Source organism: Borostomias antarcticus (assembly GCF_949987555.1).
Source record: "Borostomias antarcticus genome assembly, chromosome: 13".
NCBI lineage: Eukaryota > Metazoa > Chordata > Actinopteri > Stomiiformes > Stomiidae > Borostomias > Borostomias antarcticus.
In genome coordinates, this window is record NC_140246.1 from 13,604,881 (window position 1) to 13,630,371 (window position 25,491).

The window sequence follows — 25,491 nt, forward strand, 5'->3', positions numbered from 1 at the left end:
TATCTTCATGCAAGAATATGGCCAACTCATAGGCTAGCTCTCATTTAACATTTCATTTTACTTGTATGCTCGTTTGACATTTTGTTTAATTTTATTTCTCACATGCACAATGACAGTAGGCTAAATGTTGCTTTCAAGAGTCCTTAGAACGTAACAGGTTCACAGCGGCTTCTAAGCACTAAAGCAGGCCAAAGTCATTTCGGCGGAACACCCACCCACCTCACTACCATCACACCACCCTCCACCCATCTCACTACCATCACACCAACCATCTCACTACCATCACACCACCCTCCACCCACCTCACTACCATCACACCACCCTCCACCCATCTCACTACCATCACACCACCCTCCACCCATCTCACTACCATCACACCACCCTCCACCCATCTCACTACCATCACACCACCCTCCACCCACCTCACTACCATCACACCACCCTCCACCCATCTCACTACCATCACACCACCCTCCACCCATCTCACTACCATCACACCACCCATCTCACTACCATCACACCACCCACCTCACTACCATCACACCACCCTCCACCCTTCTCACTACCATCACACCACCCTCCACCCATCTCACTACCATCACACCACCCTCCACCCACCTCACTACCATCACACCACCCACCTCACTACCATCACACCACCCTCCACCCTTCTCACTACCATCACACCACCCTCCACCCATCTCACTACCATCACACCACCCTCCACCCATCTCACTACCATCACACCCTCCACCCACCTCACTACCATCACACCACCCTCCACCCATCTCACTACCATCACACCACCCTCCCGCCATCTCACTACCATCACACCACCCTCCACCCATCTCACTACCATCACACCACCCTCCCGCCATCTCACTACCATCACACCACCCATCTCACTACCATCACACCCTCCACCCTTCTCACTACCATCACACCATTTAACCCTTTAGATTACTCTAAAGGGTTAAAAATAAAACATTTTTGACATTATTTCAGCTTGGTACCCAATATAATGTTAAAATTGACACTTGAATGATAAAGAAATAACAGGTGGTGAAAATGCACCCTATGCGCTTTAGAAAATGAAAAGATAGTTGGCCTTTTTTTTTTTTTTGATGTTTTGGTCCAGAAATAGAGCCAATATGTTGTCAAAAGTCGAGAATAACCATTCAATTAAAGTCCTGGGATCAGAATTGTATGGGAAGATGTATTATTTTGTGTCTGTATGTTGTTTACTTCAAAAGTTATGCCACTTTCTATATCATATTTAGATTTTTCGGGTTTGGGTTACAGTAGGTGCAATAAAGGGTTAAAAATGAAGCCTTTGGGACATTATTTCAGCTTGTTACCTGGCAGATTCTGAAAATAGACATTTTAAGGATAAAGAAAAATCAGGTGGCCTAAAAAAATCCGGGGGGTGCGCGTGGACCCCTATTTCCATCTAGACTAATAAGGCAAGGGGAGATTGGCGGGTTGGTTTTGGTGTCCTTCTTCCAGTCCCTAGTGTGGGTTGGGGTTAGAATAAGGGTTGGGACAGGATCTGACCTATAAGGCAAGGGGTAAATGTCAGTGGAAAGGATGAACATGTGGAGGTTTGGGGTATAGTCCCATAAAGTCATCCCCATCAGGGCCTTGAACCCTGATCTCCCGGGTGGGAGTCCAATACTCTCACCACTACTCTACTTGTGCAGTGGAGATCGGAGGGTTGATTTTGGTGTCCTTCTTGATTCTGGTATGCTGGGACTACTGCCTCTTTTGGTGCCAACAGAGAGATGCAGGCCAACATTGTCCGGAGTGAAGGAGGGAGTGAGGGAGTGATAACCGGACAAACGCTATACTACGCTTCCAGCCACGCACAAAAAGATAGCACAGTAACTCGAGGTTCAGATGCAAATCTTACACAGATGTTTATTGTTCTTTAGTTATTGATTTACACCACATACATACATGCCATGGCAGCCATATAGATTTTCAGTACTGTTTTTCCATCTCCTTCTCAAAAAAACAGCTTTATATTCTCAAACATTTACACTCTTTTATTTTTCTTTATCACATACTGAATCTTTCTCTCTCTCTCCACTCTCTTACGTACAATGTCCTTCTGTATAGTTGCTCGCTGGCTTTTCACCAGCGCCTCAAACATCCTTTCTGAGCAAGGGGCCACATCAGCCATCAGTAGCCTACTGTTGTCACTAGGCACACCTTGCACCAAAAATCCAACTTCTCCATTTCCAACATACATTTCCTTCTTTCTCTTCCTCTCAAATCGTTCTACTAACATTCTCTTGTAATAACCCATCTCTCTTTTCGTTTTAGCCAACCTCATCTCTAAGACCCCGGCCTCTGACAAGCATGTACAGGACATACCACTGCTTCTGTTGCTAGTAGTGTCATCAACTAAAGCTCCATGCAAGATGCTACATTGAAAAAGTGATCCATTTCATTCAGAAGAGTCAGCTTTTTAAACCAACATGGCTCAGTTTAGATTTTTTTTCTTGCATTGAGTAAAACAAAATATCCGATTTTGTTTTTTTGGACGTGACACCACCACGTTTTGGTAGCAATGCATATTCTGTTCTATAACAATGAACAGTAAATAAAATCGAATGTGGTTGGATTTAAATTAATGCCTTCAACTGCAGTAAATACAACAAGGTAGCCGGATCATCATAACATCTGTAAATAAAGGAATGTACAAAAATAAGACTTGTCCTCTGGGAGAGCAATGTTTCTGGTTTTTCTAAACATCTCATCTTTTGCAGCTCTCTCTCCTTCTTTCCACCTCCATATCCCCGAAAATGTTAAAATAACTTCAGCTAAAAGCTAAAAACAGTGCTGTGTTCAAATAAAAAAAAAGAGCTACAGTAAGATTCAGATTGAGAGTATAAAAAACCAACAACTTTGAAGTATAAAACAAAATCTAAAATAATGCTTTAATACCAAATTAGCAGTAAACAGGTCTAGATGTACAACCTCTAGCGCGCATCGACACACGAGTGGATGTGTAAACGCGCGTGTTCTCTCGTTCGTTCTATGGGTTTCCCTTGTAGGACCCAGAGTGAGGGCCTCTCCAGAATACTGCCCCTCTACGGTAGGAACCCTGTGGACCCCAGGAGGAGGGGTGGGGGATGGAGGGGTGAAGTAAATAGCTGCCAATGAGGACAGTAACGCAGAACACTGCTGTAATACTAAACATGTAGACACACATAAATACAAGTCCGGCAGGGAGGCTCTGGCTCTGCCCTGGTATTTACATCAGAGTCCGTTCTCTCCGCCGCTCGGCTACACCATCGTCTCTTTTCTCTTCCCTAGGGAACAGAGGGACCTCTTGTCCTTTTTGGTTTTGTGAGAGGAGGGGGAGGAGAGCGGAGATGATGATGAGGAGGAGGGGGAGCGGGAGGGGGCCGGCGTGGAGGCGGGGCTGGGGGTCTCGTCGCCGGCGGGCGAGCCGGGGGGGGACGCGGCGGCCGTGCGGGGGCAGTTCTCGTCGGCCTCCTCCATGTGGACGATGGCGGAGGCGGCGGAGGAGCGGCGCTTGTGGCGGGCGGCAGTCCCCGGGGAGGAGGCGGCGGGCGCGGGGGCGGCGGGGTCGGGGAGGGGCCGGTGGACGGAGATGGCGCTGCGCAGGCAGTTGAGCCACTGCTGCTTGTGGAAGACGTCGTTGACCTGCAGGGTGTGGGACTGACCCTGGGTCGGGTCCTGGAAACGGACGCGGAAGATGTTCTTGGCTGTTGGGGGGGAGGACAGAGAAGACAAGTCAACAAATCAGCCTCACCTAGATCAAGCACAATAGACCGTAAGAGCCATATTTGATCCTAGGGTTTAGGGGTCAGAGGTCGGGGGGGCTCACCTTTGTCTGCGTTGCTGAAGGCGCCGCGAAACGAGCCGCCCATCCGCACGTCTCCGTCCTGCAGGTCCTCCAGAACCAGGTCCTGCACCGGGATGGGCTGCCGGTACACCTGGAAGCAGTGGCGCTCGTTCCTCGTCACGGGCCGGGTCAGGACCAGCACCTCGGTGAACAGGAACACGTGCAGCTTCTGCAGGGGAGAGGGGGGGAGAGAGAATGATTAAAAAACCCAGAGAACCGGTATAAAGGTTACTTTTTTCTCACGTTCTCATCGGCCAGATGTTGGGGGATTGTTATGGTAGCGGATGCTTACACGGTCACGTCGGGGGGTTACTGTATAAATCAAATTAATTTCTTTTTTTTTTACAGCCCAACCACTTTATTCGGCGGTGCGTTCGCCCGGCGCTGACCCTCGCGAGGGGCTCGCTTTTGGTACCGGGTCTGGATGCAGGCGTGCGCGTGTGTTAGCCTTAGTCCGAGAGTGTGTGTGTGTGCGTCCGCTCACCGCTCCGTTCTTGTTGCGCAGTTCTCCGTGGCAGAGCAGGCTCTTGCACTGGTGGATGCGCGGGTCCCTCTGCCGCTCGTCCAGGTACTCCAGCTTGTCGATGTAGTACCGGCACTCCGACTCGCCCTTCTTCGTGTTGATGTCGGACAGCACGCCCTGGATGATGCTGATCTGAAGAGCACACGCGCGGAGAGAGGGAGGTTATAGTCGCGTGTGTGTCCAGTTTACTCCCATTAATCCCCATAAATGTCTGTCCTGTGTGTGTGTGTGTGTGTCTGTGTGTCGACTCACCGCCTGCTCCAGGCTGGCCGTGTCGGGGTGCTCCGTGGGCGTGTGCCGGAGGATCTCTCGGAGCAGCAGCGGGTACTTGACCAGGCGCGAGCGCGGGATGTCCAGGAAGCTCCACAGGTCCAGCTTGCGGCTGAAGGGCGACTCCAGGCAGCGCTGCAGGAAGTCCTGCACCCGCCGGTCCTGCTTCTTCTGGTCCAGCAGCGCCTTGGCCGCCAGCTGGTTGCTGCAGTAGTCCCTGTAGGCGTTCAGCCCAGGCAACTGGAGGAAGGACGAAAAAACGGATTAGCCTAACGTGAATCGCCGCCGCGCCCTGGAGGATATGGTTGGTCGAGAGCGACCGAGAGGTAGGCGTGTTCTCCGCCCCGGCGCCTACCCAGCTGACGACGATCTTCCCGATCTGGCCCACGGTGCCGTTGGGACCCGTGGCCTTGGCCAGCTGCGACAGCAGGTCCTGGTGCAGGGGGATGTAGGCGTCCAGGTCCCCGAAGATGTGGGTCAGCTCCTCCTCCGACATGATGCACAGCTTCAGCATGGGGTCGTGGTACGCCTGGCGGGGGGGGGGGACAGCGGAGGGCAATCGGTCAATCTACGGCTCGCCTCGTTTATTTGCACGGAGACAGTAGGGGGGAGGATAAGTATAGCCCTGCACAGGTTTAGGACTGGGGCAGGGAGACAGAGCGAGAGAGAGAAGCATCATTCCTTTCTTATTATAGCCAATAGCAGGCCTGCGTGTGTGTGTGTGTGTGTGTGTGTGTGTGTGTGTGGAGGGCCTGCCAGCTTATCTGATTTAATATGTTTGCTTAATGTGTGCTCTCGCCCGTCTGTGTGTTTTGAGCGGTACCAACCTTGCGTGCGAGCTGGAGGTCTTCAATCAGGTCCTGTTCTCCGCGAGACAGCTCAAATATGGCCTGGAGGGGGGAAAGAGATGAAAGTCATGTTTAAAAAACCCTGGAACAGGACGTCGGCCGCATTACAACATTCAGTACACATTAAGCTAAGCGGACACATCACCGGCCAAAAGGACTTGAGGTCGACGTCGGATTCTCTTTGATGATTGGCTCCCTTCCCTCTCTACTCCCTCCCTCCCTCCCTGTGGTTCTCTGTGAGCGGTTCTGCCCTTTGTGGTTTCTGTCAGTTGGCTGAGATGTCTGAGGGGGCCGGGGCGCGCCTCGATAGGTCAGACACTCGGGTCCACGTTGACCAACACGGCGCCCCCGGACCCCGGGCCTTTCTAACCCCACCGTTAGCGCCTTCGGCTCAAATACCGAGGGCGGGCGCGAATCTAACAAGGTCTGGACCCGCGGCAGACAGACCGGAGCGAAGGAAGGAGAGAGACAAGAGAGGAGAGACAGAGAGACAAAGAGAGAGCCAAAGCAGGAAATCCTCTATAGCCCTCTGGGTTTAATAACTCTCGCTGGTCGGTAGGAGGTGGATAGCGTCATGTCTGACTTTGTGACCCGGGGCTGATTCATCTAGTCTTGTGTCTGCGCTCTCAGTTGGCTCTCTGACAAAACAATAAGTGAACGGCGCGCCGCTAGATCCTCACCTCCTGTCTCTTGATCTCCTTGGTGGAGAAGGCGCCCTTCTGATGCACGTCTAGCGTCTCCGACCACAGCGTGCTGTTCCTCCTCTTGGGCGGCGTGGGCGCCGCAGCCTTGCTGCACGCCTTCTGGGGCGCGCCCGGCGACTTGCCATCGCCCCGGAAGGAGATGGACTGCGCGCAGGGAAACAGGAAGAGCCCGCCGTTAACCACAATGCACTGCGTTCTTTTCCCCCCGAGAGGTGACCGTTGGCGTGTGAAAAGAGCATCAGAGTTGTTGTGGTGTGCTGTGCTAGGTGATGTGTGGAAGAACAGTGACATGCGTTTGTGAACACTGAACCCATAGTGCCATTAAGCACCAGTCCGAAGGTTAGTTATGGTGTGTGTGTGTGTGTGTGTGGATTCGGGGGGCTCACCTGGATGGTCTGGCCGAAGCGCCGGACGGCCCCATTCCTCACGGGAGAGATGAGGTTGGCTAGCGACGTCACCCTGCCGAGCGGACGGACACGCTTGGTGCTGGGTTCCTGGAGAGGGAGAGACGCACAGATCAGATCCGCAGTTCAAACATGCCACCTACGAACCGGCCCGTCCTCAAAGCTTCCTTAATCGTCACGACCGCAGAGGGGGGGCGGAGCCAGTCGGACCGGCCCACGATGCATTTCCGAGCCGAGAGGGGACGCTGGCTCCTGACTCGAGCCGTGGAGACAGGGGCTAGCAGTGGGGTCAGGCGACATACAGACGGACAGATAGACTGACTGGCGGTCAGGGAGGAGGAATCAACCTCAGCAGCTGTTGGCTCCATCATGTGAGGAGGGCGGCCGGGGCTGGGGGGGGGGTTGGGGGGTGGCCAGGGGAGCACAAAGACCCCCCTCTCTGACCGCTGCTGCGCTGGGAGTAGGGGGCCTGGGGGCATGCCAGGAATGCACGAGACCCTGCTCTCAGCTGTCTGGCGGTCTCGCACACTGGAACAAACACACACACACACACACACTTTCTCTGACGCACAACTACTCAGCGCGAGGGCCCAGCCGACGGCAAACATCCTCCCCAGAGTGAGTGTCCGAGGCCGAGACAAATGTCCCGGCCCTTTAAACTTCCCAGAGGGCGTTGGGTCAGGAGTCGGGACAGGACGGCGCTGTGTTTGGACAGCTCAGTGAAATCACCGCCGCCATTATTCTGAGGGAAGACCACCACTGAGAGACATGGAGGGAGGGGGGAGGGGCTACGGTCGTAAACAGCCAACGGAGGTAGGCAACCCCCCCCCCCCCGCCACCCACAAACACACACACAGTTCCCTGTCTTTTTTAGGGGTGTTGGGGGCGGGTTGTGGCCGGCGAGTCTGAACAGGCCCTGCAGCCGTCGCGTGAGAGCAGCACCACACCTGGGCCAGGTACGGCCCCCCTCCTCCTCCCCGCCTCCCCCCCCCCCCCTCTCTCTGGCCCCGGAGGCGGACAGCGGGGGAGGGGAGCGCTCTCCTGGACGCCCGGGCGCGCTGCCAACAGCAACAAACCAGCAGGAATCAAAGCGCTGCAGATCTGGAGGTAATGATTTCAGACCGCGAGACCTCTTCGAAAACACGACAGGATAACCCCACGGCCGTAATTATCTTTCTCTTAAGAGATGTTTCGGCTGACGTCTTATAAAACTTAACACTAATCACCGTGTGCGCTGCAGCGCTCCGAGGCCCAGAGTTTTTCTCCTGACTCAGGCCAAATAGGATTTATCCTTGGCTCAGGGGGAGAGGGAGACAGGGAGGGCCATTCAGACTCTGGGCCGACAGACAGACAGGCGCAGCTGGGGAACAGATCCGCCAGCGGAGCAGGAGTCTGGAGCAGGGGCCAGCCAGCCTCTGTGCGGTCGGGTCAGGGTCCAAATGTGGTCAGTTTAAACCTGACTGGGCGTCGGGCTGTGACTGGGCCCTGAGTGCAGAGAGCACCCTAAGTCCACTGAGCACCCTAACTCCACTGAGCACCCTAACTCCACAGAGCACCCTAACTCCACAGAGCACCCTAACTCCACAGAGCACCCTAACTCCACTGAGCACCCTAACTCCACAGAGCACTAACTTCATTGAGCACCCTAACTCCACTGAGCACCCTAACTCCACAGAGCACCCTAACTCCACAGAGCACCCCAACTCCACAGAGCACCCTAACTCCACAGAGCACCCTAACTCCACAGAGCACCCTAACTCCACTGAGCACCCCAACTCCACTGAGCACCCTAACTCCACAGAGCACCCTAACTCCACAGAGCACCCTAACTCCACTGAGCACCCCAACTCCACTGAGCACCCTAACTCCACAGAGCACCCTAACTCCACAGAGCACCCTAACTCCACAGAGCACCCTAACTCCACAGAGCACCCTAACTCCACTGAGCACCCTAACTCCACAGAGCACTAACTTCACAGACAAAGGAGCACAAGGGAGAGAGAGGCTGCTACTGGCTTTAAAAGTCAACATTGGAAAAACGTGTGTTGCCCATTGTGTCCTTCCTGTCCGTCGGGTGACCAGCCCTGGAATAACAAAGGGCCACTAGTGCAGGTCTTTGTACGCCCACCCACCCAGAGAGCTATCGGCTGGAGAGGGCGACACGGCAGACAGATAGTCTGCTTCTATTCCAGGCAGGCTCCCTGGAGGACGGTCTGGTCCTGCTCACCCCAGGAAGCGGGCCAGATCCGGAGTTTGTGCTGCGGGATGATGGAGGCCGTTTGCAGAAAGCCCCCCTCTACCTCTCCTAGTTCTCAACAATACACACAAGCAGGAGAGGGAGCATTCACAAGCAGACAACCAAATGACTCCCAGTCATTCATCTCCTAGCAATTATCCCCCAAAACCAATGAGCATAATCAATCAAATAAGTCTATTTTATTTTCTAGACAGGGCCCTCATTAACAAAAAAAAAAACAACCTTTGAAGTGCCCCTGCTCTCTCTCTGAGGAAACCCCATATATGCGTGTGTGAGCTCATCCTCACTCTGTGACCCGGCTCTGCCCTTGCTGATTACAGCCCAGTAGATAGGTCTGGATGGAAACACTACCATTACTCTGGGACTGGATGGAAACACTACTATTTACTCTGGGCAACTAAAGAGATGAGGTCATCACTCGCCTACTGCAGCTGAGGTAGGAAAAAAAGAAAAAGAAAAAAAGAACAGAAACCAAAATAAACGGGGTGTCACAATCTGAAAAGCCTGCACCAAAAGTCTCACATCATGAATGACTTACAGCTTCCCCTTTATCAGTCTGTTTACTGGAACTGATAGTTCCTCCTCGAACCCGCTTCCGAAATGCAACCGCAGAGATCTGGAAAAGGGGGGGGGGGGGGGGGTGGGGGAGACCCGTCTGGAGAAGCCGCGGTGCGGTCTGGAGCGAGCGGGGAGCCCGGGGAGGAGGAAGCGCACCTGGGTTTGGGTTCCAGCTCGGCACGGGCTGGAGGAATGCTCTCAGCCCGCTGGCGCTCCCACACCTGACGGCCGCTCCGCTCTGCTCTGCCGCCCCGGGGCTCTCTGGCTCCCACCTGACCCAGCAGTGTCCCAGCACCACACGCTGGCGTCTAAAACAAGCTTAGAATCGCCTCTTTCCCCTGCTAGAATTTTTTTACTGGCATGGAGGCTCGCATAGGTGCAAACACTAAGCTTCTTGTTGAAACTCTGTGGGCTGTATTGACGGCAAATCCCCCCCTGTTGCTTCCTTCCTGGTGGCGTGATTCTACTGCTTATTGAAACCCCTCCAGGGCTGAAGTACCTGCTAGGGCAGTTCTGAACTCAAACCAGCCGAGAGAGCAACAGAATACACAAAGCTGAAGGGAACGATCTCCATGTTCAATAGCCTCACATGACTGAAGTTACCATGACTCAGACTTAATTTGGAACAGTGCTGAACAAAGTACAGCTTTTTATCTCACAATCTGGGCGAGAATATAAGTCTCTCTCTCTCACACACACACACACACCTTCGCACACACACACACCTTCGCACACACCTCATTATGAGTTCAGGTGAGATAAGAACAGGGCTAGGTGCCGGTTAAGTCACGTCCGTGGACTTTAAGTTCCTGTCAAACTAATACCAAAAGACAAAGCAAACAGAACCAATTCCCCATTCCCTCGTTTCTCCCAGTGTCTCACCTCTAAGTCTTTGTTGGCTTGGTTCTGGTAGTCTATCACTTGTAGAGTCCGTTTGATGGGCACCAGGCTACCCAGCTCATCGTAAGCCACCATAGCTTTCAGCAAAACAAAAATATCCACCTAATCCAGATGGTCAGCTCGTAGTCGGGGTATTCCACATGAAAACCATCTAAGTACTAGTGCGAGGAAAAAAGTTCTCCTTAGTCCTCTGCTACAGGATGGGTCTTCAGAAAAGTCCCGCCACACACACACACACACACACACTCTCAGTCTAAACTTTGGTCTGAGGCAGAGGAAGGGAGGGAGGGCTTTAGTACTGGGAGCCGGGGGGGGGAGGGGCAACCGGCCTAAACCCCTCCCACTGTGAAGTGGGTTGGTGAGAGCGAGGAAGGGGGGTCACTTTACTTAGAAGTGTAAAGAGCGAGTCGGTAAGGAGCAGTGACCGGTAGGATTCTTGGTGGTGATTCACCTCCAGCCATAACACTAGTGAGAATTATGGAACTCACATTACAGCAGCAGTTTACAGTGAGGACAAACTGATGCAGGCAATGCGGGGGGCTGGGATAATTCCATGTAGTGGGACAATTCCATGTAGTTGACTTCCTGTAGATTTAAGAATGGGACGGTTTGGACATCATTCGTTTCTCAGATAATTGAAATGGGCTGGATTGGTGATGCAAAGGAAATGTAGAACATAAAAAAGTTCAATCAAGAGGAGAAAACAAAGATATCTCAACAATAAAGACATCTTTGAAAAGTACTTCAGAGCTTGTTTACTGGTTATCCACTTCAGTGGATCAAAGAAACAGACGGTTATCAGTGTCCTTCAAATGAACTCTTGCAACCAGTAAATCAATGCTGGCCTAAATCATCAGGTGATGAAAGTAATGCGTTGTCAGGCCAGTATCAGTCCCCCTCCACGGTATCACAGGTGTGAAGAGCAGAACTACTCTGCTCTCTGGATTAACTAACAATCAGGGTCATCTGCAGGAGACGCTCAATTACAATATCAATGAGGGGGCCACACTCTCTGTTACCCTAATCTCACTCTCACACACACACACACACACACACACGCACACACACACACACACACATTTGTGCTTGAAACCTGTACATTGAAGGTGTGTATTGTGCAAGGCGTGATAGGGTTAGACAGAGTTGTCCAACCAGTTACGGAGAGATACAGAGCCACTGACACAGAGAACAGAAGTGAAAACGAACCTCGGTTCCTACTTCCTAGAACTTCTTCTCCGTTCCTGTAAAAAGAGCTGCTACAACACAGATGAGTCAGACACCTGAACAGGAGCGAAGTCAGCGAGAGATTGGGGAAGTGTCAACACCTGAGGCTAACCACTAACCCTGAGCTCCAAAAACTGCTGTGCAAATGGAGTGCAGGAAGGGAGGTGTTGGGACGTGATGGACTGAATAATGTGCCGAGGCACAAACTGGAAGTGTTGTAAAACTGTGCTGAGTAAAGTCACCCAGTGTGTGTGTGTGTGTGTTTTGAGCAAATGGATGGAGCCAACGCCAAGACTCCAATTCACCCTACTGCGTCAACACTGAGGTGTGAAAGGGGACATATGCACCAGAGTACATGTGTGACAAGTGTGTGTGTGTGTGTGTGTGCGCACGCGCGCGCGTGTGGTGACGGGAAGAAAAAACCCAGATGGTCCGACCACCGCTGGTCTCTGCGTGGCCTCGGACTGGCACCTTGTCCATTAGGACTGTTTACTCAACGGCCCAGGCCATCATCTGTTAGGAGACCAGCAGGACTCTGTGTCTGGTGTAGATCATCCACACGTCCGCCATCATCATCACCACCACCACCAAGTCCACAAGCTGCCCGGCTCGCCGGCTACCGGCTACTTAGCTTTCACACCTCAGGGGAAAGGGTCTGTCAACAAATGACCACAGTCTACATGGGGGAGTTTCACTACACATTAGACTGACTGAAAAGATGATTTAAGGGTGAAAAGGGAGAGAGAGAGAGAGAGAGAGAGAGAGAGAGAGAGAGAGAGAGAGAGAGGAGGTTTGATGTGAATTGGAGGAGGTTTGATGTGAATTGGAGGGTCTTCTGCGGTAGTAGCAGAGTCTGGTCTGGAGTCGTGTTAGTCACACGGCGTGGAGAGGCCTCTGTCTGGTCTGGAGCGCAGATGTGTGGGTGGCTGCCGCCGCCGCCGCCGTAAAAGAAACACAACAAAACATGGCCGAGCCTGCCGGTCCCGAAAGACCTGGGTAAACTCAGAACAGCTGTAGTAAAAGGGGTGACACACACACGCAGAAATACTACCTCTCGCACTCACACGCACATACTCAGGAGAGGCCGGAGCACGTGAGTCAACGAGCCGTGGCGTGGTGCTCCCACCTGCCAGGGACAGTGAGTCCCAGGCCCGCAGAACTGAACTGAACACAACTGAACAGAACTGAACATCAGCAGGGGAAGACCAGGGACTTTAATTGTAGGTCTGGAGGAAGCATTAGACATGCAGCTCCAGGGGATATGACTTTCTCTCTCACGCACACACACGTATACACACACACACACGCATACACCCACCCACACACACACATGCACAAGCATACACCCACCCACACACAGAGGCATACACCCCCCTCCCCACACACACACACACACACAAAAATACCCCCCCCCCCAAACACACACACACACACACAGTGCTAGTAATGCTGGACATGCAGCTCCAGGGGATATGACTTTCTCTCTCACGCACACACACGTATACACACACACACACACACATGCATACACCCACCCACACACACGCACAAGCATACACCCACCCACCCACCCACCCACCCACCCACCCACCCACCCACCCACCCACACACCCACACCCACACACACACACACACACACACACACACACACACACACACACACACACACACACACACACACACACACAGTGCTAGTAATGCTGCCCTCTGATGGTGGGAGTTGGGAGTACCAAGCCAAATACAGGCACTGTTCAAGTACCAAAGAACTCCAGCCCTCATGGGTACTTATGTCCAATGTTAGCACTCTTACTGGGGTGGGTGCAGTGTGCACGGGGCACGGTCTAGAACAAGTTCTGTGCAAGTAGCCAGGCCTTCCTCAGCGTTGCCAACAACTGCCACAGCGCTGAGGAAAGCCGTGTGGCTGAAACATTTGTTGTCTGCCTGCCCCTGCTCTGAGAGAAAGTATTAAATTGTCCTAAAATTGGACATACCCGTGAGGGCTGGTTCTTTGCTACTTGAACAGAACTTTTTCCAGACCGTACACCCCCGGTAAGACAGTTTTTAGTTGCAGAGTCGGTCTCGCCCGCTCTTTGATCATCAAATACAGCCACTGAACACTCTCTCCCCTGCCTCTGAACACTCTCTCCCTGCCTCTGAACACTCTCTCCCTGCCTCTGAACACTCTCTCCCCTGCCTCTGAACACTCTCTCCCCTGCCTCTGAACACTCTCTCCCCTGCCTCTGAACACTCTCTCCCTGCCTCTGAACACTCTCTCCCCTGCCTCTGAACACTCTCTCCCCTGCCTCTGAACACTCTCTCCCCTGCCTCTGAACACTCTCTCCCCTGCCTCTGAACACTCTCTCCCCTGCCTCTGAACACTCTCTCCTGCCTCTGAACACTCTCTCCCCTGCCTCTGAACACTCTCTCCCCTGCCTCTGAACACTCTCTCCCTGTGCCTAAGTGCTGTTTACGGTAGTGTGCTTCTCCAGAACGTGATCTCTTGGTACGGGGGAGGAGGGGGAGGTGAGGGGAGGACTCCTGCCGCGCCTCGCTCCAAACCCATCCCTGAGCAGCCAATAAAAACCAGACAAGGAGCAGCTCTCCGACCAGGTAAACATTCCTCTGTTACTCAACGGTTTAGTTAGGCGAGTTTTCCTCAGCGCTCACACACCCAGGCAGAGCGCTCCTCCTGGTTGCTAACAAACAGAGCAGGGTAACAGAGGGGCGCGGGCAGAGCCAGAGAAACAGATCAATAGCAGAGCAACCAATCAAAGAACAGAAGCTCCAGCCCTGCATACCGAGAGGCAGACACTGACCGATTTGATATGCCACGCACGCAATCAGGCGCTGACACACACACACGCGGGCGTGCGGACACACACACACACACGACCTGTTCTCTCCCTGGTGCTAGCCACTAGCCAGTGCACTGACCCATCTACCTACCCAAATATTATTTGACGGAATCCTCCGGACTCAGGTGACGACATTGCCGGACTCAGTGTGCGTCATCCATCCCCCTGATATTTATTGTGGAAACACTGTGGATGGTCAGTGGAGGGCAGGTCAGTCCTGGAGACGGTGAGGAGGTGGGAGGGGACTGAGAGTACCCCTCCCTTACCCCCTCCACACCACCTGGGCCAGAGGGACAGACCTGACTGTAGGGGCGAAGGCGTGTTTTGGAGGCGGAGGGGGCCGGGGGGCGTGGACCTCGTCCATGTAGGTCCGGCGCGGCGGGTTTGAGCGTGTGTAGAGATACGGAGGGCCCAGACCGCTGCTCCGAGGTACAGACAGGAACACGCTGTCGTGTTCGTTTGATTCGAATCAGGGCGCGACACAATGGCTGCATGCCGAGAGAAACTGATAAGCTTTGTTTGAAAATCACAGCAGCTGAGAAGTCTGGTTATGAAACTAAAAGTGTAAACTGTGAATCTACACCTGTAATTCACCTTGTGGGGGCGCAGGGGCGATAAGAACATGATGGAACGGACCGTAATCTGATTGGCTGTAATGAAGGGGGTCTGTTTATAAACGCTGATCTCACAGGGCATCGCCATCGCCATCATCAACAGCGTAATCCCTGAGGGCCGCCCAGACCCAAACATCTGACCAAGGAAAAAGGAATTGCCTGAGAAGGGGTGGGGCCAATTTTCTGAAACGCTTTTATTTTCGTCTTGTTTTGTTTTGCTCATTCTTAGGTGTGGTGTTGGGAAAAAATTGAGACTCCTTGAACTCCCTTATGACATCATCCGATGGGGAATGTTAATTTCTGTCTGAGGATGTCGTCCGACGGACTCCGGCGTCAACGAGACTCATCCATCCTACTCCTACAGTGAGACGAGTGCTTACTTTATAGTGTTTGTTGCGAAACCGAGACCATAACAGAACGTGTTGCTAAGGGTGACTATTGATGATAAGAGTCACCCCCCCTTCGGATCACACAGACAGAGAGGTGGGGTGTGTGTGATAACCAAACACTGGAACAATACACCCACGGTGCAGGGGAGGACGTTGCCCAACCTCACTGGTCCTGCTCGTCAACCTTCTAAAACAAGCGCCGCTTCAGTGGAACTACAGCAGACGCAGTAATAACGCTGTGCCCAGCAGGCTTGGTGGATGAGTTGTTGTTGCTCTCTACACAAACAAGGCCTTATCGTCTGATGTTTGTCCGTGATAAGCATGACAGATACAAACACGCAAACAAACAGGAAAAGCCTAAACTGTTGTCGATACCGCTTGCGGGAATTCCCCAAAACGGTCCTCCAAATTGATAGCAAACAGATTTTATGACAGTAACATTGTATTCTGGACAGCAGTTTACACTAAATATGTGAGAAGAATGTGTAGAACTCTTAAAAACAAAAAACGTGTGAGCGTTTGTGCCAAGCTGCTCATAGAGCTCTGCTAGTCTGCCCTTGAGATGGGGGTTCTGATGTGATCTGGACCGGTCGGTTGTGATCTGGACCGGTCGGTTGTGATCTGGACCGGTCGGTTGTGATCTGGACCGGTCGGTTGTGTGTTTGTTTTTTTTACCTTGAAGTCCAAGCTGCACAGACTGATGGCGTCCACGTCATCCTTCTCCCTGCGCTTCCGTTTCTGCACAGAGAGATAGATGAGATAGATAGATGATATAGATAGATGAGATAAATAGATAGATGAGATAGATAGATGAGATAGATAGATAGATAGATGAGATAGATAGATAGATAGATGAGATAGATAGATGAGATAGATAGAGGAGATAGATAGATGAGATAAATAGATAGATGATATAGATAGATGAGATAGATAGATGAGATAAATAGATAGATGATATAGATAGATGAGATAAATAGATAGATGAGATAGATAAATGAGAGATAGATGAGATGAGATAGATAGATGAGATAGATAAATGAGAGATAGATGAGATAGATAGATAGATGAGATAGATAGATAGATGAGATAGATAGATGAGAGATAGATAGATGAGATATATAGATGAGATAGATAAATGAGAGATAGATAGATGAGATAGATAGATGAGAGATAGATAGATGAGATAGATGAGATAGACAGATAGATGAGATAGATAGATGATAGATAGATAGACGAGATAGATAGATAGATAGATGAGATAGATAGATGAGGTAGATATTAGCCTTTAATGTTCAGATACAGTGAAATATCTCCACAAGACGGTAAAAACACATTTCACATAGACCAATATAAGCAGCATCTCAGACAGACTAAGAAAGGTCAAGTAGGTTACCTCCAATATACATGCAGGGTGAACTACTAGCCTACATCTGGTCTGCTATGTCAGCTATGAAGAGAAGACTATTACAGCCAGTGACCCATCTCTCACTCAGTCTTGTCGCAGCCCGTCATGAGAATAGGCCTGCAGGAGCACTCTGCTCTATTGACGGCTGTCAATGCTCACTGCTGGAGGTCCCATTGGGGACAGGAAAGAGTTAATTAGCCAGAGGAGTACTTTGACACCTGGGGTGGAAGAGAGGGAGGGGGTGGGGGGGGAGAGAGGCCAGGTGGCAGGTGAGAACAGAAGTCCTGGGCTGTAAAGGTTGAGGACGGCCAAAGGGGGGTCGGCCTGGGGCAGGGCTGGTCAGTGTGGGACCCTCAGGGCTCCGTCATTACAGTCCATTAGCCACGGAGTGGAGGCAATCAGTGAGCACTCAGGAGGTCTGTGTCCAGACAGGGCCAGCGGTGGTGACAATGACAGACCAGACAGGCCTGCTGAGATATGACCTGTCTGGCAGGGTGTTGGTTTGTTTGTTTGTTTGTTTAGTTGTGGGCACGGAGGGATTTTACCTCAGGACTTGTTTGTATTCCCACAGCAAGAAGGTGACATGGTAGCTATTATGTCATATCTGACCACCTTTAGCCTGCTTACAGATGTCTATAACCTGCACTATTAACCCTAAACCAATACCATTACACCAGGGTCGGAAATGAACACCTGCCAAGTGCCAAATGTGGATAGATTTTCCATTTGATGGGTAAATCTCGGGAGGTTACCTGCTATACTGGTATTGTACATTTTTGTAATGTACAATCATTTTGTAATGTAATTATTGCAACAAAAGTGTATTTATTTATAGAAATAAATGACATATTGGAGAGCATTTGAGGCCACAAACCTCAAAATATTATTTTGCAACAAATCTGCTTGGGCAATTTTGTTTTTATAAATACATTAAAGAAATCATAGTAATACCCTATTCTCTCAATTAAATGTATAACTTATTGGTTCCCTCTCATTTTACCAAAAAGCTGTTTTTTTTTTTCCCATAACATTCTTCTTCTTTCCATAAGCCTATGATGATAGTTCAAAACTAATTTCTGGTCCATTTCAATGACTTTTACAGAACCTTCACAACATTTCCAGGCCTGGAAAAATAAATGTCAAATTCCACGACTTTTCCAGGATTTCCAAGAACGGAACCCGATGACACAACAGGCCATATAAATTGAGCTGGTAAAAATATGCTAACCGGGTAGATTTGTTCTTTTTCCAGTCCCCTTGGCAGGTGAGCTACAAAGTTAATTTAAGAAACTGCATTACACCATCAAAGTGATAGAAACAGGTTCATTCACAGGTCTAAGTTGGAGTTGGTCTAAATAAGAATAACAAAAGGCTAGAATCAGTACCACTCATCAAGTGCTAACGGTTCAATTCAGGAGTTTCACTCTGGGGTTGAACTGAGTGCCGTAGACAAAGCTGAGCTGATACAGGTCTTTGTTGAACTACTAATGTAGGGAGTGGGTGGGACATGAGGAACCAATACTAATCAATGCAGTCTCGTTTGACAGTTGTGCAGTAATGAGAGGCTCCATCTTCACTAAAGACAGGCCAAAACTTTCTTCCTGATCAACAGATGTCAGCATCAAAGCCTTAAGCCAATGTAGTCATCCTCATGATCCTCAGCTAATTTTAAAGGGCTTAGGTCCTCCCTTTTTTAGCCTTGACAATCAGCTAATGGGAGTATTGGACAGAGATGGCTGATGGCTCACATCCCCATTCAAACCACACAGGCTGGAGAGAGAGAAAACGCTGTCTGTGACCGATGAGCCCCTGATCAGCAACGCCTTGTTTCACAAGCAGAGAGAGGAACAGGACGCTACGGCCTCGGCCTACACAGTGAAGGCAGGACACATAAAGAGACAAGACGAGACATGTGGAGGTAGAGACAAACAAATACAAAGCCAGGTTTCGGTTTCAGTGAGGTGACAAGTCCAGTGACATTTCCATTTGACTCACTGTTAAAAGCTGCCCGCGCGTTTTACATGCCCATGACATCATGGGTCCGAATGCGCAAACAGACCCGTCTCTGACCCCAGACACGCTGGGGGAGAGAACTACGCAGGGCGTGTCCAACATACAAGCGCTCGATGAATAGCCGGAGCTTTTAGGCCTGCGGAGACCATTGTAGGGAGAGAAAGGAAAACAGAGATGCATAGAGAGGGACAGGAAGAGGGACATGGTGGTGTTGGGTCAAAAAGCCAAGCCTGGAAAACACACTTCCTCGCAAAAAAGAAAAGAGCGGATAATGGGAGCTCACGTGATCAGGATGGCGACGCCAGGCCATCAAAAAGCTGCTAATGACAGTTTATTTTTATTTTTTTTACCAATTAATTTCCAAAACTTTCCCATAATATTTTACCCCATTTCCATGACTTTATATAAGTAGTCTACAATAGGTAAAGCCTATATAGCGATCATAGGGTGCCATAATGAGGCTCTTACTCCGGTGTGCTATGCCTTAGGCCGTGTAGCAAAAATATAGCATGGAATATGGAATGAAATGCCTTTGTGTCTATACATACAGTAAACCCAGAGAATCCCGTTCCCAAATCCGTGTCACATCTGTGCTACACCACCCACCTATCCTAGAGCATAGCGCACTGGAGGAAGAGCCTCATCATGGCACCCATATTCTTTTATTTTCAGAAATCTTACATTTGCGTTTGCCAGTGTTTGCCACACATCACTTTAAAACGTATCAAAGTGTCAAAGACAACTTTATTTGTCAGGTAGTGAAATATTCTTCCGTCAGGTCCTAGATTGTGCACACGAGCTGAGTAATATACAGTAGAGAGAGGTTAAAAAAAGTTTCAATGGAAACAATGATGTACAGTATGATAATGGATCTAGATACAAGATACAGTGATGATGCTGTTTTTTTTGTTGGTTTGTCTATCTAAGTTAAATTCAACAAGAGGGCAGGCTAGTCATGAGGAGGGAAGAACATATGAAAAACGTACAAAGAGTGGTAAATGGTAAATGGACTGCACTTATATAGCGCTTTTCCACCTTAGCGGCACTCAAAGCGCTTTACAATGACCTCTCATTCACCCATTCCCTCACACATTCACACACCAATGGCGCTAGCTGCCATGCAAGGCGCTAACCTGCTCATTGGGAGCAATTTGGGGTTAGGTGTCTTGCTCAAGGACACTTCGACATGTGGACATTCGGAGCAGGGATTCGAACCACTGACCCTTCGATCACTGAACGACCCGCTCTGAGCTACCGCCGCCCCATAAGCCGCTACATAAGCATTGTTTACTGTATGAACAGCCTGTTGTTAAAGACACCAAAAAAAATACAGGCTACAATTTTCAATATGTACCAAATATCCACCGCTCCTTTGAGAGCGTTAGATCTGTCAAACAACAAACCAGGTGCTACAACATCTGACTGCTCACGAAAGCCCAAACCCTGAAGAGGTAACAGATAACATCGAATTATTTTCAGACAAACATAACAGGATACTCAATTACTGCGTTTCCAATTTAAAGTAGCTATTAATCCGAATGTTGAATGTTTAATTACGCAATAGCGGTGTAGATGGAAGGGGACACTGTGGCTAGGGATGGGGTCGTCTTATTTTGTTTGTTCTCTGGGTTTGTAGGACATGGCAACTCAGTCACCCCACAGTCACCCCACAGTCACTCCTCATGCCCCCTTTATTATTCTGGTCTACTTGTCTCACATGGAAATGACACCATAAACCAGGTGGTGTTCTGCAGCTAGAATACACAAGCGGGGCCTACGCAAACACAGCACCAAGCACTCTGGAGGTGAGGTCAGAGGGAGGGGGCGGGGCCTACGCAAACACAGCACCAAGCACTCTGGAGGTGAGGTCAGAGGGAGGGGGCGGGGTCTTGTTCCTTAACAACCCCTCACACAGCGGCATGCGGAATGCTGAGGAATCTCGCCAGATTCCAGAACTGGGAATAATAATCTGTGGTCACCCCACATCTCACAAAACTTATCTTATGTTGTTGATGATGCCTTAATTACATACAACATGGTAGACAGACAGACACAAACACACACACACACACACCTAGAAACACACACACACAAAACTGCTATCTGATTGAAGTTGGAATGCTTGTGTTTCCAGAGAGCAGATGCTGACTTTGGCAGTGTGGTAGTCTCAACATGCTGCCTGGTGAGATCGAGAAGCCACGGATTCACCTGCTAAATACCTTCACATTCTTCAGACAGCATCTTTGGTTTGATGTGCCGCTGCCCGTCACTGGCCTGGAAACCCAAGAACCCACGTTCTCAAAATGACACACACGCCCAGGGACCCGTACACCCGGCCAGCATTCAACACCAGCAGGACGGAGAGCACTGCCTGTGAAGCCCCTGCAGGCTGACACACACTGCTACAGTAGTACCCCCCCCGCCACACACACACACACACTGCTACAGTAGTACCCCCCCCCGCCACACACACACACACACTGCTACAGTAGTACCCCCCCCCCCCCCCCCCGCCACACACACACACACACTGCTACAGTAGTACCCCCCCCCCCCCCCCACACACTGCTACAGTAGTACCCCCCCCCCCCACCCCCCCCACACTGCTACATTAGTACCCCCCCCCCCCTCCCCACACTGCTACAGTAGTACCCCCCCCCCCCCCGCCACACACACACTGCTACAGTAGTACCACCCCCACTGCTACAGTAGTACCACCCCCACTGCTACAGTAGTACCCCCCCCCCCCCCACACACACACACACTGCTACAGTAGTACCCCCCCCCCCCCCCCACACACACACACACACACACATACACACAATCCCAGCCTCCAAAAGCCCCTCAACCACTTCAAAGCTTAAAGACCTGGCAAGCCCTTCTTCAGGTTTCAAGTGCCGGGGCAGAGATAAGAGGGGAGACGGGACAAAAGAAGAAGAAGAAGAAGAAGAAGAAAGGTGCTCAGAAGTTCCCTCTTTACAGCTGGTTGTTTGGCAGATTCATAAAGGTGAGATAATGGAGGAGTGTAATTTGGAGGGCGAGGCATAACGACGGCCATATGTTTTGCTCCACCGATGAGCTAAGTGTGCCAGTTAAAGATGTTAAGGAATCAAAGGCAAGGTTTTGGCATGAGATGAAGTGCCCCTGCCCCCCCCCCCCCCCTCCATTCAGATGAGCGACGGATAGGGTTTCAACCGGGGCCGTCCAATCACAAACCCCGGAATGCCTGCGGTCTTTTTCGCTCCGCTCTCCCTCTAATCTCTCCTCTTCTCTGTTTCCAATCAACAGTCTAAGGTTTACAGTAAACAGGGGTCGGGCCAATCTGAGAGGAACGAGAGCTATGTGAACGCTATTATGACGGGGGGGGGGGGGGGGCAGAGCAGGCTACTCCTCTTTGTCTGGGGGTCCGTGTGTGTGGGTATATGGCTCGATCCCAAGTCCTGCGTCAGCCACCAGGGGAGTCACAGCGTCCAAGCCCCCCGCTTCCCGAACGGAGGATTAGCTGAGCAGCACGCGCGCCCATCAAGTCGCCTCAGACGCCACGCTCGGGATTCGCCAGAGGAAAGTAGCGCAGAGGAAAGTTGCGCTGGCAGGACTGGTGTAGTCATATCACAGATTTGTCACCTCCAGGGATTCCTTCTCCTGGGCTGGGGATCCTGGCTCTTGTCTGTGGGATCCAGTCATCCAGATTAGCCTAATTATACAGTGCAATAAATGCAATAGGAGGGGTATAATTACTCTCCACTCACACACACCGGCTGGGTACTGGCTCCTGATGAGGTCATTACTCAGTGAGGTACCTACGCAGACCTGACCACCAGACCCAGCCCCTGTCAAGTAAACAACACCCTGGGCTGTGGGTCACTGAAATGGTATACTGTATTCTCATTGGGTGATTTACTAGTGATGAATAATACTGAATCAGATGCCTCAATGGGCTTTCCCAGACAAAATAGAGGTTTGAATTGGATTGAACACGCACAGCTAGCTACTTGTTTTGATCACAAAACGGACAATTTCAAATAGTGAAAAGCTAAAAAAAATAGAGACTGTGTGGATCTACAGCACGGCAGTGTTGCCAAGAGGAGATGCTCTTCTCACGTTGCAGTGTGGGTTAGTGGGAGAACAAGGGGGAACTGGGGGGGGGGGGGGGGGGGGGCGTGGGATGGGGAGACCGGACCGCCCCGAAGTAAAGAAGTTAAATAATAATAATAATAATAATAAAACAAATTCAAAATATATAAAGACCAAGATACAAAATATATACAATCTATCACTACTCTTCCTCTTCGTCATTCATCCCTCTTTCCGGTGAATCTGTAAACACGTTGCTTATTTCAGGGAGCCCTCTCTCCTTGACTCCTCTCTAAACACCGCACTAGGAGGTGAGAGAGGAGGACGCTTGAATTCTCTCCTCCAGTGTATTTTAAGCAGGCAAGGATCTAGGAAGACCAGGCCTCTGTATCTCACGAAGAGAGAGAGAGAGAGAGAGGGGAGGGGTGGAAGGTCGCTGACCTGAACCCATCTCGTTTCCCCTCTCCAGAACATAGATAATGTAAACAGAAGATTAGACGTGCGACAGCGCGCTCAGCACACTGCCTGAGACACAGGGCAGAGCCGGAGCCCCCGGGGGCCTCCCTCCCTCCACTCACCAGACTGAAGTCCCACTGGGCTCCGGGGGTGAGGAAGGTGAAGGAGCTCCCTCTGCGCAGCGGAGGCCTAGGAGACAGGAGGAGAGCAGGAATCTGGTATTATTATAGGAGACAAATCAACTATCCGGAATCAATTTCTCACTGACATACACGCCTTGGCTTTGTTTTTTACTTCACAGGTGAGAGCCCCCCCCCCCTCCACACACACACATTCCTTTTATCCACATGGTTACCTCTCAAACATTCCCTTCTCATGCTCACCCCCTTATCTTCAGTCAGGATGGCCATTAGGGTGTGCCAGATTAGGACTCTGTGGGGGTCCTTAAACAATCTCCTCCCAGTAAGTAGAACATTAGCCCAGCCCCAGACAGCAGGCCGGTGTTCTGAGCACACCTCAGACACAGGCAAGGAGTTGGATTCCTATGATGGCCCCACCGATAAGGTTACAGTCCACATGACTGATGATGGAGACAACCGGCTGGCCGTCTTTCAAAAGTCAAAGGTGGACAAGACGTTCCTGCTGTTGTAAACGGACTGCACTTATATAACGCTTTTTTTTATTATCCAAAGCACTTTATAATGAAGGCCGGTCATTCACCCGTTCACACACGCATCAATGGCGGCAGCTGCCACGCAAGGTGCTAGCCTGCTCATTGGGAGCAATTTGGGGTTCAGTGTCTTGCCCAAGGAGACTTCCGACCCAAGGACACTTCCGACATGAGCCGGGATTCGAACCGCTGACCCTACGATCATTGGATGGACGACCCGCTCTACCTCCTGAGCTACGGCCGCCCCTTTGTCTAAGCCTCCTGCTCCTTGGTCATCTATCCAGTCCAAAACAACACTGTGGTTGCAGGTAATCATATCTAGATCAACAAAGCCATCTAAACATCTAGCAGCCCCAAGAGGAATGTGGCTTCTGAACCCTAAGACTGCCTGATCCCTGTGGACGCTGGGGCATGTGTTCAGTCAGCGTGTCGCTGTTGGCCAGAGTCATTCCAGCCATTCTGGTGGTCTACAAACAGTTGTTGGCACAGGTGGCATTTGGTCCAGAGACTCGGCACTGTCGGCACTTGTTGGCACCGTCTAGGAAGAGCACAGCAGGCGGCCGGCCACACTCTCCACCAGGATACGACTGGAACTGTCTAACCTGAGGTCTGCGCTCCGACTCTGCGGTCTGGACGACAGCCTGGATGGAACAGGCCCAGTGGTCAGAGCGTCCGACCTGTGACCGAAAGGTCGCTGGTTTGAAGCCGGGCCATGCCACTTGACAAGCGATTTCCCATCAATCACTGCCTACCGTTGTGCCTTTGAGCAAGGGACTTCGCACCAGCTCATAATCGTAAGTTGCATTTGAATCGTAATGAGGTAAATGTACTGTAAATGAATGCCGGCCAAGTGGGAGGAAGAAGAAAATAAGGTGATGTAAAACAGAGAGATAACAGGGGGAGGCAGGAAATAACGACATGCAGATAGATTAACTTAATTTAGGTTTAGGATGGGTTACAGCCTACTGTATCAATTTCAAGGTGGAAAAAATATATTTTCACTTTCACTGTGACTAGGTTATCAGTGGAATGTACTGTACTGTGGCCTGGGGGGTAAGGCGAGTTACTGTCTGTCATACCACACGCGTGTGGGTGTCGGAAATCGACTTTAAGTTCAAACGGGAACGTATAAGACAACACCACAACCCTATACGAGCTGCTGCGCAACAGTATTCCGCGAATCCGCGCTATGATGGGAACCTGTCCGGATGCACCGGGGGCATTCCCGTGTATTTAACACTCATTGCTGTCACATCTGAAAGCTAAGGCTATGTGAGGTGCTTGTACATTGTAGGTGTGTGTGGGTGTGTTGCGGGTCGTGGTATGCAGGGTGATGGCTGAAGATGCTCCCTTGTGAGCGAGAACCAGGGTGGTGTGTGTGTGCCTGCCTGGCCTCCTCCCTTCCGTCTACTCTGGCGGTGGCGTGACTTTAAAAAATGTCTCTGGAATG

General features: G+C 50.9%; 1 protein-coding gene across 1 annotated transcript; it reads right to left on the reverse strand.

Moving 5' to 3' along the window:
• Positions 1 to 1,940: 1,940 nt before the first annotated feature.
• On the reverse strand, positions 1,941 to 10,562 carry net1 (neuroepithelial cell transforming 1). Its single transcript, XM_084447840.1, has 9 exons — positions 10,324 to 10,562; positions 6,609 to 6,716; positions 6,199 to 6,366; positions 5,498 to 5,560; positions 5,026 to 5,199; positions 4,653 to 4,910; positions 4,362 to 4,532; positions 3,860 to 4,046; positions 1,941 to 3,737 (listed from the first exon to the last, which is right to left on the reverse strand). The coding sequence occupies exons 1-9, from the start codon at positions 10,414 to 10,416 to the stop codon at positions 3,292 to 3,294; spliced, it is 1,668 nt and encodes a 555-aa protein (XP_084303966.1). The 5' UTR covers positions 10,417 to 10,562; the 3' UTR covers positions 1,941 to 3,291.
• Between the last annotated feature and the right edge of the window lie 14,929 nt (positions 10,563 to 25,491).

Coding starts and splice junctions, on each gene's coding strand:
- net1 (XM_084447840.1), bottom strand. CDS start 10,416: ATGGTGGCTTACGATGAGCTGGGTAGCCTGGTGCCCATCAAACGGACT. Junction 4,533..4,652: donor CGGCCAGCCTGGAGCAGGCG/GTGAGTCGACAC, acceptor TGTGCTCTTCAG/ATCAGCATCATCCAGGGCGT. Junction 3,738..3,859: donor CTTCAGCAACGCAGACAAAG/GTGAGCCCCCCC, acceptor CCCCCCCAACAG/CCAAGAACATCTTCCGCGTC.